This window comes from Serinus canaria, chromosome 2 (assembly GCF_022539315.1).
Source record: "Serinus canaria isolate serCan28SL12 chromosome 2, serCan2020, whole genome shotgun sequence".
NCBI classification, from domain to species: Eukaryota; Metazoa; Chordata; class Aves; order Passeriformes; family Fringillidae; genus Serinus; species Serinus canaria.
In genome coordinates this window covers 41,109,294-41,124,730 of record NC_066315.1, presented here as the reverse complement: position 1 = coordinate 41,124,730, position 15,437 = coordinate 41,109,294, and the positions used below count along the sequence as shown (strand labels likewise).

The window sequence follows — 15,437 nt, the reverse complement described above, 5'->3', positions numbered from 1 at the left end:
CTTCCAAGTGACAGAGAATGCCAGAGAAATCAGCTTGCAATAAGGGTCTGCTTTAAGCAAAGTGTCTGTGGGTGATGAATTTCAGGGTTCTTGTCTTGCTTCAAATGGGACCAGTCTTATTACTGACAATCAGGTAGGACTTCGTTGAACTCTAAAAAGATCTGGCATGCTGGAGAGAAATTATATGCAACAGAGTGCTGTTTGTAGCATGTTAAATGTGGCTCCACTAATTAACATTCACTCCTGGCTGTGGTTAATAGATCTTATAAAACTGAGATCAGGACAGTTGCTTTTCAGTAAGGAGACTTCCAAAGGCATATCTACATTTGATAAACAACAGTAAAACTCCTGTGAACTCAACAGAACACCACAGACTGAAGATCTGTCCCTGAAAATGCTCTAAGCTAAAATATTAGTTTCATGTGGGGTAAAAGTCAGGTTAAATGGACAAGATTTGAGTGACCTATGTATAAATATATAAATATAAAAATACACAAATATATGTATAATTAAACTATTATGAATAAAGTTAACAAATTATCTGAATTTATACTATAGGAGTTTTCATTAAAAGAGAAAATATTTAGAGATGTAGGTAACCTTCAAGACATTCATAAACATCCCTGTCAAGTAGATGAGTATTATCCATGCCCCTTAGTTGAAAAATCACAACAGGAAAATTATTCTTTTTTGACATCCTTACATTTGCTTACATGTGGAGAATGTACCATTCATTAAAGAGATCTCTTTTTTGAATTTTAAAATTGTATCTATCAATAGTTACGTGCTTCCAGCTTTTGAGGGTGCAAGACTGACTTCACATATGCTGGGGTAGACCAGGACTGGGTCAAGTCACACAGAAGTGTAATGCCATCAGGCATGAAAACTGTGTCAAAAGCTCACAACACGAAGCAGATCCTTATTGTATTTGTGTGTGTGCTTTGCAGCAGCACCATGAACAGTTGCTAACAAGCTCATACATGCTTGGTATAAGTGAGAGGATGGTTGCATCACACACACGTGCAGGTCACCAATCATAACAAAACCTACATTGCACTTCTCTCATTGTTGCTTTAATGTTTAAAGCCTCTTTGTTTATAAACACATACACAATAATTTTAAATTATTTTAAGTCAAAGTTGCCATAGAAGTCTTTTTCATCTTTTCAGCCCAGGAACCGACAGAGCAGCTGGTACATTGCCCACCCCCCTTTCAACCTTCTAACTTACCTGCCCACTGTTAGCCAAGTCATCCACAGACAGGGAAGGGTCCAGCCTCAGGGATAACCCAAAGTCACAGAGACAGCAGGTTAAATCATTTTTCACCAGGATGTTGGAACTCTTTAGGTCTCTGTGTACGATAGGTGTTTTGGGACGACCACAGGGTGTGTGATCACTGTGCAGGTGGGCAATCCCTCGGGCCAAGGACCCGCCAAGTTTCCAGAGGTCCTCCCAGCTGATAATGTGCCGTGTGAGATACTCCTGCAAGTTTCCTTTAGCATGGAAGGCAGTGATCAACCAATACTGCTTGCCAAGGTCTGTCTTACGCTCCTCTGCGGTCAAGAACTGGAGTATGTTCTCGTGCTTGAGGTTTACATCTGAAAATATGTCTTTCTCAGTTTTCCAGGAAGCATACTCTTCATAGGAGAAAATCTTGACTGCCACAGTTTCATACTGTTCTGATGTGTTTTGCTTCAATTTGGCTTTGTACACTTCAGCAAACCTTCCCTTGCCAACAACAACGTCCAGCTCAATGGGCAGCAGCTCTGTGTTGTGGTTGATGTTGTTGGCACACGTGGAGCTGATGTCTGAGCGGTCGTCGTCTAACATAATGGCACAGCCATCACTGCAGTCCTTGTGCTTCTTGGGCTTAACATTCTTCTCCCATGCCTTGCTGAGTTTCCTCTTCTTGTGAGTGCGGTAGGCATAAAAGATAACAATCACAGCTACAGAAATCACCAGTAACGGGACAAGACTTATGATTGTGACTTTGGAAATTTCATCTTTCTCCTCTGGCTTATGGGGGTCATCTGTAAAGAACAGAAGGAGGGCATGCATGAAGTTATATCATAGTTTGATATATACAGAAGGCTGTCAATAATTATAATCTTTATCCAGAATGCAATACATTATCTTCTCCACTAACAGCAAATAATAAAAATTGTCACTACTTTCTCGCTTCAAAATGTTGATTTGTATGTTGGCCTCTGCTTACCAGGACTTCCCAGTCTGCTTACTTTATAAAAAGCCAGAACTGAACAAGTAAGAACCTAATGTAATTTAGTAGCTTTATTCTTCTCGCAGGCCTTTAATACATAATGGTTGACATCTTCACTTTCCTGAATAAAATAGCCAAATCTTCTGTAGTTACTCTGTCAATATATTCTTGACAGAACTGCTCCTTTAACCACTAATTACTAGAACACATTAATTTTTCTATAAATAAACAGATAATGAAGCCTGTGAACTCCCACTTGCCCAGTTATCACTCCAGATCCAGTATATTTTAGTAGGATCCCTGCAAAGCCATCTTCAGGAAGTCTGTTCACACACCATACAAAAATATTTAGGCACAAATCTGTATGCTTGCATACAGACCCAAAAACCAGAACTCGTTCTCGTGCTTTGATGTATGTGAATGTTGCTAGAACGAATTCAAACACTTGCATGTAAACAGGCTCAGAATGGTCACCACCACCACCCTCCAGGTACTTCTATATGGATTTATGTATTGGAAAACTTCCTCTGTGAGTTCCTTGCTGGCTGTACACTGGTTTTCTGCTGTAAAGAAGATGTTCACTCCAAACTCCATACCTGGTGCACTGCACACACCGACATATTCTTAGGTGGAACATATAAGGACAAGAAGAACAACAGGGACTATTCTAGAATAGGGATGTGTTCTAGGAAGAGTACAGATTATTATCCTACAGGTAAGAGCTGCCCTGCCACCTCTAAAAACTACCTTCTTGTTCAGTATTTCTTAGGGAAGACAACCAGTTTAAAAGGGAACAGTTTTGTTCCAAGAAGAGATTAAAGGAGGGCCAGAGTTTATATCTGAAACTGATTTGATGGAACAAATGGAAATTTACTCTCTTAGTCTCTTTCTTCCTTTGAGTCAGAGAAAATGTACTGTATCATCTTTGCATGAGGGAGGGAATTGTTAGGAAGAAGTTCTGGGAGCCTAACCTGAATGGACTGAAACAAATGAAGCTGCAGCTACAGTTCAGCAAGTGGCTTGTGGTGGCAGCATGATGCTCTGGCGGATGCTTACAGCCACATCATTGACTCGGGCTCTGTGCACCAGGCCAAATAAGTCAACACGAGAAGGAAAAGTTTAATAAGCTCTGAAGGGAAGCTGTCACTAGCTAATGAGCCACAAGTCTCTGTTTCCCCTACTCTGTGCCTTTCAAAACAAAGGTGAGCAATGCTAAAACGGATAAGGGTAAAAAGTCTGCAATTAGAACAAGCACTACCTCTGACCCTCCAATTTCATTTGTAATCACTGTTCCATTGTAAACCCAGCTGGCAAATAGCAGGAGCCCTCAGCTGTTCAAAGGCAGGTGATAGGACATCTGAAAAGTATATTCTTTTTATTTGGAAAAAGGCTTGCATCCTGAAACAGGATGTGCTTCCTCTGTTTAAAAGGTTCATCAACCAGATGCAAGTGAGTAATTAAACCCTAGCCTCTCACAGGGTTTCAAGGAAGAAGTGCCTTTCTAGCACTGTCATTCCCAGCCTAGCACAGGTCAATGACATGCACTAGCAGTACCTAAAGAAATATATTTCCTTTATTTATGCAAAAGATCCCTCCTTCCAGACCCATGTATACCACAAATCCTTGTTCTCCAGTAGTTTCTCTTGACAACAAAATGTTAGTAAATTTTAAAATTATTAAATTTTAAATCAAAACAATCCTAAAAGTTCATCACAGATTAAAACCAACTCTTCTGTTTTTAAACATATTGAAGAGGGGAAAAAAACCTGCTGTGTTTGTATGGCTCTTACGGGAGGAATATATTTAGAAAGTCAAATGTCACTGTCAGTAAATAGATTTGCATTGCTTATTCCCTTGTGCATTCTTTGCTTCTAGAAAATCTGCTTTATTAAGAACTTGGGAAACACCCTGGTGGAGGAAAACTGACTGCATTGTGGGATGGCTGTTTTGGAGTTTTGACTGCAAGCAGTTCACGACTACATGACACAACTGTGACCTGTAACAATCAGAGAAAGCAATTTTATTGAATATTTGGGGTTCTGTTTTGCTGGTTTTATTTTTTTTGATGTTTTTTCTTGACCACAGAAAAGCATACTTAAGTCTGGACTCTGACTGTGAAAACGAGTAACGTGTCATCTATATTATAGAGTGTACCCTTTCACAAAGATGAAAATGTTTCTTTAGGGCATTTGAGTCCTTTTTCTTTGCCACAGAGCTGCAGCATGTAGACCAGATATCTGAAACATAAATATCTTTCAAAATGAGTGACAAAAGCCTTAAGATGTATTAGTTGTCTTTCAAATTGTTTCCCCTGAGTCCAAGCAGTTGGAGGTAGCTTGGTGCACGTTCAGCTCTAACCGAGGAGAAACACACCCTGCTCCTTTACTGTTGTGGACTCTGTGAGGGTCTCCAATCATTCCTACAATGTCCTAGAGCAGGCTGTATTATTTTGCCCTACAGCTGAGAACTCTCCAGCAGAGTTCTCAGCTCCTTCAGCTCTTCCTCTTTTTGCACAAGAGAAAGCTCTGCTTGTGGTGCAGGGGAATTTCTGGGTAGAAGGGAAAAAAACTGTCAATGTTGCAAATGTTACTTGAAAAAGAATGTAAAAAAAAGTTAATCAAAGCAGAAGCTGAGCAGTTTGGCCACTTCCCCTTGAGCACTGTATCATCCTGCAGCCCTGCTGCAAAGTGACACATCCTCTTTGGCATGGTGGCTTGGAGGAAGCAGAGAAGCAGGGGGTGAAAAGCATACAGCTGCACAACCCCACCTAAAGCAGCAGGGACAGAGGCTTGCTAATTCTCAGTATTTAAGACACTAGGCAAATCCCACTCAATGTTTGGAAAGTGCAAGAATGAGCACACAGGGAAAACTGAGAGGAAGGACTGACAAGGCTAACCTCTAAGCTTAGGAGGGGACCAAGCTGCCTGGCAGAAGAATTAAAGGGGATAGCAAGAGCAAAGAGCTGGTGGCACTGAGGTGTGTCCCAAGCAAGAAATTTCTGGAACTGCCTTTGATTTTGCCTAATGATATGAGCAGAATCAAATTAGCCATTCCAGCACAAACTAAGGATGGGGTACTTCTCTGCAAAATCTGTGTACAAAATGAGGACAGAATCAAAATTCAGAGCATAGCTGTATGTTTGCATAGCGGCTAGCCAACATTTTATGGCTTGACTACAGGAATCTAAGAATAAATATGTTCACTTATAAATAAATACCTATGACTGAAACCCTGTAATTTGAAAAATGGGAGTGCAGCTTCCTCTTTCTGAGCACTAGAATTGAGCAAAACCTGGCTGTACAGGCAGGCAAGGAAATGGTTAAATGAAACAGCCTTTCATGTCTTGCAAACGTGCTCCTAAATAACTTTCCCCACCCACAACTATTATTTGGGTGGATCAGTCCTTTCTTAAGCTTCAAAAGAGCCTATTAATATAGCATAACAATGGAGAAGTTGAGCTAAAAGAATGCTTCCTGTATGTGGTTTAAACTAAGCACAAACCATCTGCATAACCCTTAACACTACCTAAGCCTTGAGGGAATAGGGCTCAGGTGCCAAGGAAAATGGAAACACTGTACAGCCCCTGTTCAGTCAGGGAGCTTCAAAGCCCTAGAGCTTGCAAATTCTTTAGGTTGGTTTTCATGCTTTGATACAACTGTAGTGTCACTGAACTTAGGAAGGAATAAGTAAGACAATGGCAGTGAAATGAGGACACACAGTTGAATGGCAGGGCAGCAGAATGCCCAGCCAGTATTGACAGAACTACTTCCTTGCTGTCTGCTGCTCCTGTGAGCTCTAAAGCTGCTGCCTATTCAACTGCTAGTCAAAGCCACTGAGCAGAGAAAGAATACATTTGATATTAGCAGAACTCAAGTTAAATATATCAACACCGATGTATTGCAAGCTTGTGCAGTGTCTTAAAAATTCCCAGAAACACAAAGTCACAAAACATGGTCCCAGACACAGAACTGTGATCTAGTTATTTTGCAAGATCCCAAGACACAAAGCAGCCCTTTGAGCTGACTGGAGGAAAACTCCATTTTGTAGAAATTCTGAGGTTTCAAAGTGTGATTTGAATCCCACACTGGAATGAAAACCAACACTTTTCGAATGCTTTTGCCTGAACAGAATTTCTGTTCAAATGTTGCAGTTTGGCAAGAGATGTATGTGAGTGCTGAATCCCCAGCAGTGAGTGGACTGGTGTGGGTGGGGTACAGCAACTTCAAGACCTGCTCTGAATCAAGGGAGAGCTTTTTACAAAATGGGAGTTTGAATCTTGCATGTGCAGTGATTTCTGAGCAAGGCACTAAGCAACAAAATATGGAAAAGCCTGCCCATGTCTTTAGTACTGTCTGGATGAAAACTAGCTCCACAAAATGCTTCACTTTCAGTGAAATGAAATTTACTCTGAACAGCTGTTTGGAGTAATTTAGTTTATCTCTATTGAAGACTCCTAAAGTGGAAATGAAATTCTGTAGCTCAGTGTTTCATGTACATTCCTGATTTTGGCCTTTTTAGAATTAAAATGGCTTGGAAATTTTCAGCAAAACATTTTTTGGTGGGAAATACTGATTTTCAAAACAGAAACTCTGCTTCTGACACTCCTATAGTTTTCCCTCCTATACTTTCCCTATCTCGAGGAAAAAAGTGGTCTGAAAGTTGATCCATCTTTTAAAAGTTTCTGCTAGTTTTACAGGCATTGTTTTGGGGGGGTTTGAAGCTGTGGGGTGGGGAGCTTTTTTACTCAGGGTGGAGGGTGTTTCCTCAGGAAAATTCCTGAACAAAATACTTGGTAATAATAAAATTCAAATGCCACATCTCAAATTAACCTGCTTTTTTAAAAACATGATAGCTTCTTGGAACCATTTTAATTTTTCTTACTTGCTGGAGATGATATTTTTTTCAATTTAATAGCTTTGCTGCGCAGGAAATCAGTTCCATCCCTCCCTCAGCTCCGTGCTGAACCAACTCATGGCAGGAGAGAGAGATTACTAGATTTTAAAAACAGAGTGGGCTCTATCTTACCATCCAGTAAAAAATAAACCCTGGCATTTCTTGCAGAGTTTCCTGAAGGTTGAATTCGTTCAACAAGTTCCTGGATTTGACAGGATCTTTTTTTGGACTAGGTAAACCAAGTCTGTCAAAGGCCAGTAAGTTGTGCTTGAACTGTATGTCTTCATTTTTTAGTCTGAAAAGGATATTACCAGGGTATCCAAAAGAGGATCTCTCTCCTGGAGAGGCACTACCTCCTGCAGTTGGCAGGTCTGCCTGGCCTGCTATAGAATCATGGAATTGTTTAGGTTGGAAAAGACCTCTAAGATCATCAAGTCCAACTGTAAACCCAGCACTGCCAAGTCTACCACTAAACCATGTCTCTAAGTGCCACATCTACAGATCGTTTAAATTCCTCCAGGGATGCTCATTCAACCACTTCCTTGGGGAACCTGTTCCAGTGCTTAACGCTTTTGGTGAAGAAATTTCCCCAGCTATCCAATCTAAACATCCTTTATACAACTTGAGGCCATTTCCTCTTGTTCCATTGCTTCTTACTTGGGGGAAGAGGTTGACTCCCACCTTCCTACAACCTCCTTTCAGATAGTAGTAGAAAGCCAAAAAAGGTTCCCCCTTAACATCCTGTTCTCTTGGCTAGACAATCCCAACTCCCTCAGACGCTCTTCACAGAATTTGTGCTCCAGATCCTTCCCCAGCTTTGCTGTCCTTCTCTGGACATGCTCCAGGGCACATCAATGTCCTTCTTGTAGTGAGGGGCCCGCAGGATTTGACATGCCCTCAGCAGTGCTGAGTTCAGGGGGATAATCACTGCACTGGTTGTGCTGGATCCACTCTTTCTGAACCAGGCCAGGAAGCCATGGGCCCTCTTGGCCACCTGCTCTCACTGTTGGCTTGTGTTCAGCCCCTGCTGACCAGCAACCCCAGGTCCTTTTCCTCCAGGCAGCTTTGCTACCGCTCTTCCTTCAGCCTGCAGCATTGCATGGGGTTGCTGCGACCCAAGCACAGGTTCCAGCACTTTGTGCCCTCAGGGATTACTTAAAGGTATGGGAACTCATTCATCTGCTTTTTTGGGTATTTGACTTCCTAAATGTTGCTCTGCAGTCAACAAATGGCTGGCAAACCAGACCCAGCTCTCGGAGCACTTAATGCATGTCACTGCCCAGTGCCACTACTTATCTCTTTTCCTGAAAGGCAGTAAGTAGGAGCTATTTTGAAGACCAGTGGCACACCCACTGCTGCTCTCCCCTGCAGACCTGCAGTTTTGGCCTTGGCACAAGACTACCTAGGGGATCAGGACTCAAGACTTCTCTGTAATGCTCAGGGAAAATCCCCAGTTCCATGACCCAGTTCCATGTGTTACGTGTTGGAAGAGTCATGCATCTGCATTTGTCACCTCATGGGAATGGCTGCATCTTAGTCACAGGGGTGGGAGGCAGGCAACTTGATTGCCTCTGGGTGGCTTATTTCAGCAAAAAGGCTGGGCAGCAATGACCTAATGGATATTTCATCTATTGTAAGCAGGATTTCATTTTTCAACTGATTGCTAAGTATGCTATTCAGCACCCAGGAGGTCTAAGAAACTCTTAAGCTCTAAGACAGAACAAATAGTTTGTTGCTGCTTTTATTCCCCCACTGCTGGCTAGAAAGTATAATTCCTTGGTTTGCTGGCACAGCACCCATTTACTTAAAATCTTCCACACCACTAATGGATTCCCTTCTTATCTCTCCCATTCTAATAGGTCCCTTCACTGTGTGTACATGGCATCTCTCACACACTTTGACTTTTTTAGCTGAGCTTTCCTACTCAGCAATATGAAAGCTAACATATTTTAACTTTACATGATGTGACTGAGTTTCTGTGATACATGGCTCAGTGATAGAGCTTGGGTGTCTGCGGCTGTTTGCCGGTGGATTTCTGGAACAAATCAATCTCTCCAGTTTCAATATGTTTCAACAGATGCCACACATTAACCACTATTTTTATTCTCAGCCTCAGTTTCACCCCTCCAACCTTTCCCAAAATATTATGTTGCCAGTGTTAGTTACAGTTTGTTTCTGTCTGTAATTATTAAAGTCTCTTCCATGACAACCTGATAAAAGGTTGGCCACATTCCCGTACTTATTAAGCTCTCAAGTGATGCAAATTGTAACAAATATGCCAACCAGACTGGAGGAGCACTGCCTAGTTTGTTTTTACACAAATCTGTAACCGAGCATGGTTATTTTCCTAAGAAGCAAACAATATAAATAATACAGAGCAAAACAAATTTTTGGCTCCTATAGCCTCTTTTCATTCTATTTCCTTTCTATCCCATTAAGTGAATCAGATGTTCAGCATTACACAGCCTCTCCTTTGGTTACACACAGCTGCAGGCGCTGGGTGGGACTCTAGTGCCTGCAAATACCTAAGAGGAAACATAGAGAACAAAGCCAATATACAAGCAGTGAGAGGCTCTGTGCAATGTTATGTAATGTTACTGACCTCTTTTATGGGGCAGCTGGAAGACAGTTACCTTCTGAACATGTTAGTTGGACAACAGAAAGAGAGATTAATGAAAGCCTTTGTTAAAATTCACTTGGAATCAGTCCAGCTGTAATCATCTCCCTTCTGATGTTCCTTGAGCACCGGACAACTCATCACATAAGTATTTATGGACTGGTGACTGCTTGCACACAGATCTTAAGTCTGAGATCCTCCTATGTAGTCAAGTAAAATCACTAACACTTTGACTCTAGTAAGGAGAGGAAGAGGAGAGAAAGAAAGGAAAAGACAGGATCAACATGTTAGAGACAAATGAGAGGTACAAAGTTAAGGACATTTTGAAACATTATCCATATTTCCTGCAGTCTGGGCACAGGACAAGGCATCACACAGGCATGCTTGTGGTGGTTCAGGCAGCAGAGCAGCACCAGCTCTCCCAGGTAACAACTGTACACAGTGAGCAATCACAGCACTTGGAGCACTGCAAATCCACAGGCTGTAATCTGTTCAGGCAAATGACTCAGCCACAATTGATTAATCAAACAGGCATGTCTCTTACACTCTCAATTAGCCAATTCTGTAAAACCATGATCAATGTAAAGTTAAAAAAAACTGCTAAAAAGCAGCACAACACCCTCCCTCCCTCCACCCCAATTAGCTTCATTATTCTCATAAACTCTTGTTGACCTGTCAGTCATCTCTATCTATCACTGAGGTTTTGGTATTTCAAGGCAACTGTCTGGATGGTTCAGAGTTGCTGTTGAAGGTTTCTCCCATACCTGGGCATGGTAGGAATGCCCAAAATAATGACTTCATCTTGCAGTAGGTGAGCACTAAACACAGTCTACCTAAACAATCCCACAGACACCTTGGTTGCAAGCTGCATGGAGGTCTGCATAGAACAGCAAGAGACAGGTGAGGATAAAAAGCTAACACCATGTCAGTTATTAGGATGAAACAACTATAAACAAAACTGTGTTGAAATTTCAACACAGAACTGTGTTGAAATCCTGGTTCCAACTTTTGAGCTCTCTGTACCGTTGCTTGGATTTGAATGTGATGCCCAGGATAAAAACTGCATATATATTGGCAACAGTATTTAAAGGATTTGTTTTCTTGTTTGCAGTCTCCACTGCTGGTTTGCAGATTGATAAATGACTGTGCCTAAATGAGCTGCACAAGAGGAAGGGGTTCCATTGCACAGCAGGTAGGTAGGTAGGTAGGTCATGCCCCAAGTAACATGCAGGAATCCCATCCTCTTGTCTACAATAAGTACCTTGTAATTTCTGTCCATGGAGAACAGGTTAGATCTGGGGCTGGAAAGGGCACTTGGTACTGCTTGGTCCCTTAGTACAAACCAGGCTTAACTTCAAACAAAGAACTTGGGATTGTTAATAAAGCCCAGCTTTGCCAGGCAGCTGTCATGCCCACACTGGCTAATGACTGGGAGGTGTGGTGAAGGGAAAGCTGAGGAACAAAGCAGCCCAAACGTCACAGGAGGACTGGGACCGTGCAAACAACTACAGACAGACCTGATTCATCTCAGCAGATCAAAGTAGAAGAAGATAAAGCAAGATTCACCAGACACAACCTGACATCAGGGTGCAAAAAGCCCTCATAGTCTAGTCCTGCTCTCATTTTTTCCACAACAGAAGGACCAGGCTTCTGTCTTCTACCTAGCCAACTTCTAGCCACCCAAGGCCTTTTACCCCAGTTCTGGCTAAACTTTTCCAGTGGTTTTGCTCCCTGGCTTTGCCTTCTGGTAACACTAACATTAGACTTTTGAATAAATAATAATTACAAAACACTGGCATTGAGATTTGCTGTGAGAAGCATTTTTCCACCGCAGGAGTGAAAGCTGTTTGCCAGTCACCCACAATTTTGTTTGGCAAAAAAAGAGAGCGATTAAAAAATAAACACACAGTAGTCAGATTTACAATGGTTACCTGTCTCCTGTATGTTATTTTTCCAAGAACTACAGAACATTATTTGGAGTGATTTGCACTCAGTATTTTCCACCAGCTGCCTGTGGCCTGGAATGCCAGGGATCTGAATCAGGGTCAGCCCCCTGACACAGCAGAACTACAGGCATATTTAGGCACATGTTTGACTGTGTCTTGCTTATCTTGCAGATTGGCAATTTGAATGAAAATCCATACAATAAACAGGCATTTGATTTTGATGTATCTACTTCAAACACTTCTAAAGTCACACTTCAGTGAGTCACAACACCTCCAATACCCAAAACCTTTAGATGCTTGTGTCTAAAAATGGAGTCAGGAAGTTTGCCCTTCACAGTCAAGACTCATGCGAGCCAATAGTGTTATAAACCAATTCTTCCACAAGCAATAACAGCTCAGCTGTGAATCACTGGAATCCAGTGACTAACCTTTGGTGGAAATTAGAACTTGCTGCCTTAACCAGGGTTTTCATTCTTTCCTCAGAAACACCAGAAGCAAAATAAACCTGGTCTGTCTTAAGTGTGCATACAGGAAGAAGAGGTAAAACACTAGTCATTTATAACAGTAGATTGAAAGGAAACACTGTGATCAACACGTGAAAAATTGCAATGTTTTTTATCTCCATTTCTGCTAATAACTTATTAAAATCACTGTTTGATCAGTCTCTTTTTAGAGTAGCTCTCCTCTTGCTCTCTAAAACTAGAATGTGCAAAACCACTGCAAAAAAGTTCTTGCTCTGGTGTACAAGAAATGTAGAGGAAAACAAAACCCGCAAGAACAATGTACAGAATAGATCTGGATGACAGTCGTTCCAAAGGCAAAATTATTACAGGCTATTATCTAGTTGTCTGGAGGAGCCATGGACCAGCTGGCTGTGATGTTCTGCTCAAAGTTAAACACAGACAGGAAACCGCATGTCTGATACTGTAAAAATCGTTTGTCTTCCTGCCATGGCTAACCAGGCAAGCAACCCAAAGGGGCTGTTTTCATTTAAAAGAAACACTAATCCACAACAATAAAAAAGGAATGACAAAGCCTCAATTCTCCCCCCTCCCAACTGGAGTTAATGCCTGTGTTTGTGAATGAACTGGAAATGTTACAAAGTGAAGTTTTAGATTACTTTAATTTTTATCTGTAGTTATTCACTTAATACATATGAATGCAGCACATGGTTTTCATGAGTCATCTGAAGTGCTCACAGCACGTGACCTAGAAGGAAAGGCTCTACTTGGAAGAGTGAAAGGAATTTGGGTAAAAAGATGGGGTTTAAAGTTCTACTACTCCTTGTAGGTTGATCTGGAAGTGTGAGTGAGCTGCAGAGTTCATAGGAATCAAGCTGCAGAGTTCATAGGTGCTGAATTTTAGAATAGCTTTCATAACCATACACACCAAAGACACACATTAATCAGTGATTTCATTCAGCTACATAGCTCCAGGAAAAACCTGGAAAAAATGTTATATTAGCTAAATAGTGGCTAACACACAATTTAGCCAAAATCCACAAGGGTGTGGTTCCTATTGTACAAAAACACTAGACAGCTGACACAGAGTAAGATCTCTTCTCTGGGGACACATCTCTTCAATAAAACCAAGCAATCTGTCTACCTGGGTCTACCACTTGTGCTCATACCAATACCAGTATATACTCCAAATCCTTTAAAGATCACCCAAGTAAGGGTTGGTCACACAACCATGGATGAGCAGTCAGGTTGTCTGGTTTCAAATCAAGCTTGATGAGGGGATGAGGAAGATGGGGATGAGGGCTGGCACCAGAAAGGGATAGCCTGGGCCAAGGGAAGCAAAGACATGCTAGCTTGCTCTTGGCTAATTTGGCGTGGTTTTGTGACCTAAACTAGTTGATTAAACTAGACCTCCACCTTCTTGGAGGCTTGGAGGTGAGAGCTATAATTGCTCACATAGTCATTCACCTCAGTGCAGTCCCACACCATTTTTCCCAGGAGTGGAAACAGCATCCCAAGCCTTTGTTATCTGAGGTAACAAGGACCTAATTATATCCTTTTCTGAGGAACATATGGGTGATGGTGTGCCACACCCCTTCAGAAGTGTGAGTACACAAATTTCTCCATAGAGAATTCTCCTGTGAGAAACCCGACTTTGTCTCAGTAAAATAATCACAGCAGGTAGGAGAAAATAAAGCAGAAGGGGTGTGTGCACCCACACACATCCCGGTGTGCAGCAGGAGGTGCACCAGCACTGCACACACCTGCAATGCCTTCACTGGGCTGCAGAGCTGATGAAGTAGAATGGGGATGGGTTATGCACTTGTGGTTTGGTCTGCACTCACATTTCCCTGGTTTACCTGAACTCAGAAACACTTCCTTGTGCCATACAGGTGTGGGGGAACATATTCCCCAGAGAAGGAACCTAGCTTCTTCACACCCACCACAGAAGAGGTGCAGATGGTCAGTTACACCAGAGAAGCTGACCTAAAATTCACATCCTATCAGGTTACCAGTAACATCTCTATATGCAGAAAACACACTATGGCAATACAGCCTTGTAGAAGAGGTAGGACCTTAAAAACAGCATTTGCCTTTAGTTTAGATTTCATAATGTAATTAACATGTGTAGCATTTTGGTGTGCCAACAGAACAACAGCAAACATCTTGCTTTCATCTTCCATCAGTTTTTAAGTGCAATATCTTTAGCTGAATATCAGACTTACTTCAAAATGAGGACAGCCTGGCAGGAAGAAGTACCCTCAGAACACAGAAAAGAAAGATTGAGATTTTGCAAGGTTCAAGAAAGACTAAAATAGCACCTGCCATTAGAAGTTCTTCCTCATGAAATGCAATTCCAAAGGACATCGGTACGACACAGTTAATATTACTTGCAAGGAATGTAGGAATGCAAGGTAAATTATTAAACCTACCTGAAGTAAAAATGAGCATATCATTGCATTCTTCACCTGTGCAGGAACACATGAACATCAATCCCCCATCGTCCTTCTTTTCCCTCATTAAACACTGCTCTGATTTATAGTCATCCAAAAAGTGACCATACAGTGTTTCCTGGGGATCATGGCATATTGTTTCTAATGTCACATTTTCATCATTTTGTCTCCTAAAAAAGAAAAGGGGAAAATTGATATCAAAAAAGGAATATCCTATAAAGGGAGCAGACAGCACCAAACGTGGCCAAAATTTGCCTCTTTTGAGAACGTAAATGGCATTTAAAGAGCATCGTATATTTTTCTCTGTCTTTCCTGAATGGGGCAAATTTGGCACCATCTGGGCACCTCACATTTGTACAATGGCACCAGCTATTCCTGTATCATATCCCTGCTAAGCTCACAAGAGTGCCTCTGAAAATCTCACTTAGAATTACTCAAGCTAATGCTCAATGAACTGCTGTGAACTTCAGAACATACTTTTGGTTTTTGTGGTGACTGAGCAGACAGTAAAAATCTGTGGGAAATTATGATAAAAACTGAATTATTTCCTCAAAATCAGAGAATTTCTAGCGAGTTGGTCTTTTCATTTTGCTTTTGAAGCCTACAATCAGCACAGTTTGTGCACTGAAGGAATTATGTGCAAAAAACCCCCCTCAACCAACCAAAAACACCCCAGCAAAATACCAACCATAAAAACTGATGCAAGTTAGAGTTGCCTCACAGTCAGGGAAATATTTACAGCTGATAATCTGGACCACATTCCTGTGTTTTTTCTGGTCCACAGATTTAAATTCATTGACAAAAGACTTGTAGGTAAAAAGCACTTCACATTTCTCAACTTACTTGCCTT

At 41.6% G+C, this 15,437-nt stretch overlaps 1 protein-coding gene across 1 annotated transcript in view; it reads right to left on the bottom strand.

The window, feature by feature from the left end:
• Nucleotides 1-15,437, bottom strand: part of TGFBR2 (transforming growth factor beta receptor 2) — a 60,399-nt gene that overhangs the window by 16,696 nt on the left and 28,266 nt on the right. The window contains exons 3-4 of the mRNA XM_030235213.2: nucleotides 14,567-14,757; nucleotides 1,230-2,029 (exon numbers count right to left, since the gene is read on the bottom strand). Coding sequence (XP_030091073.1) covers nucleotides 1,230-2,029; nucleotides 14,567-14,757 — 991 coding nt within the window. The remainder of the gene's footprint in view (nucleotides 1-1,229; nucleotides 2,030-14,566; nucleotides 14,758-15,437) is intronic.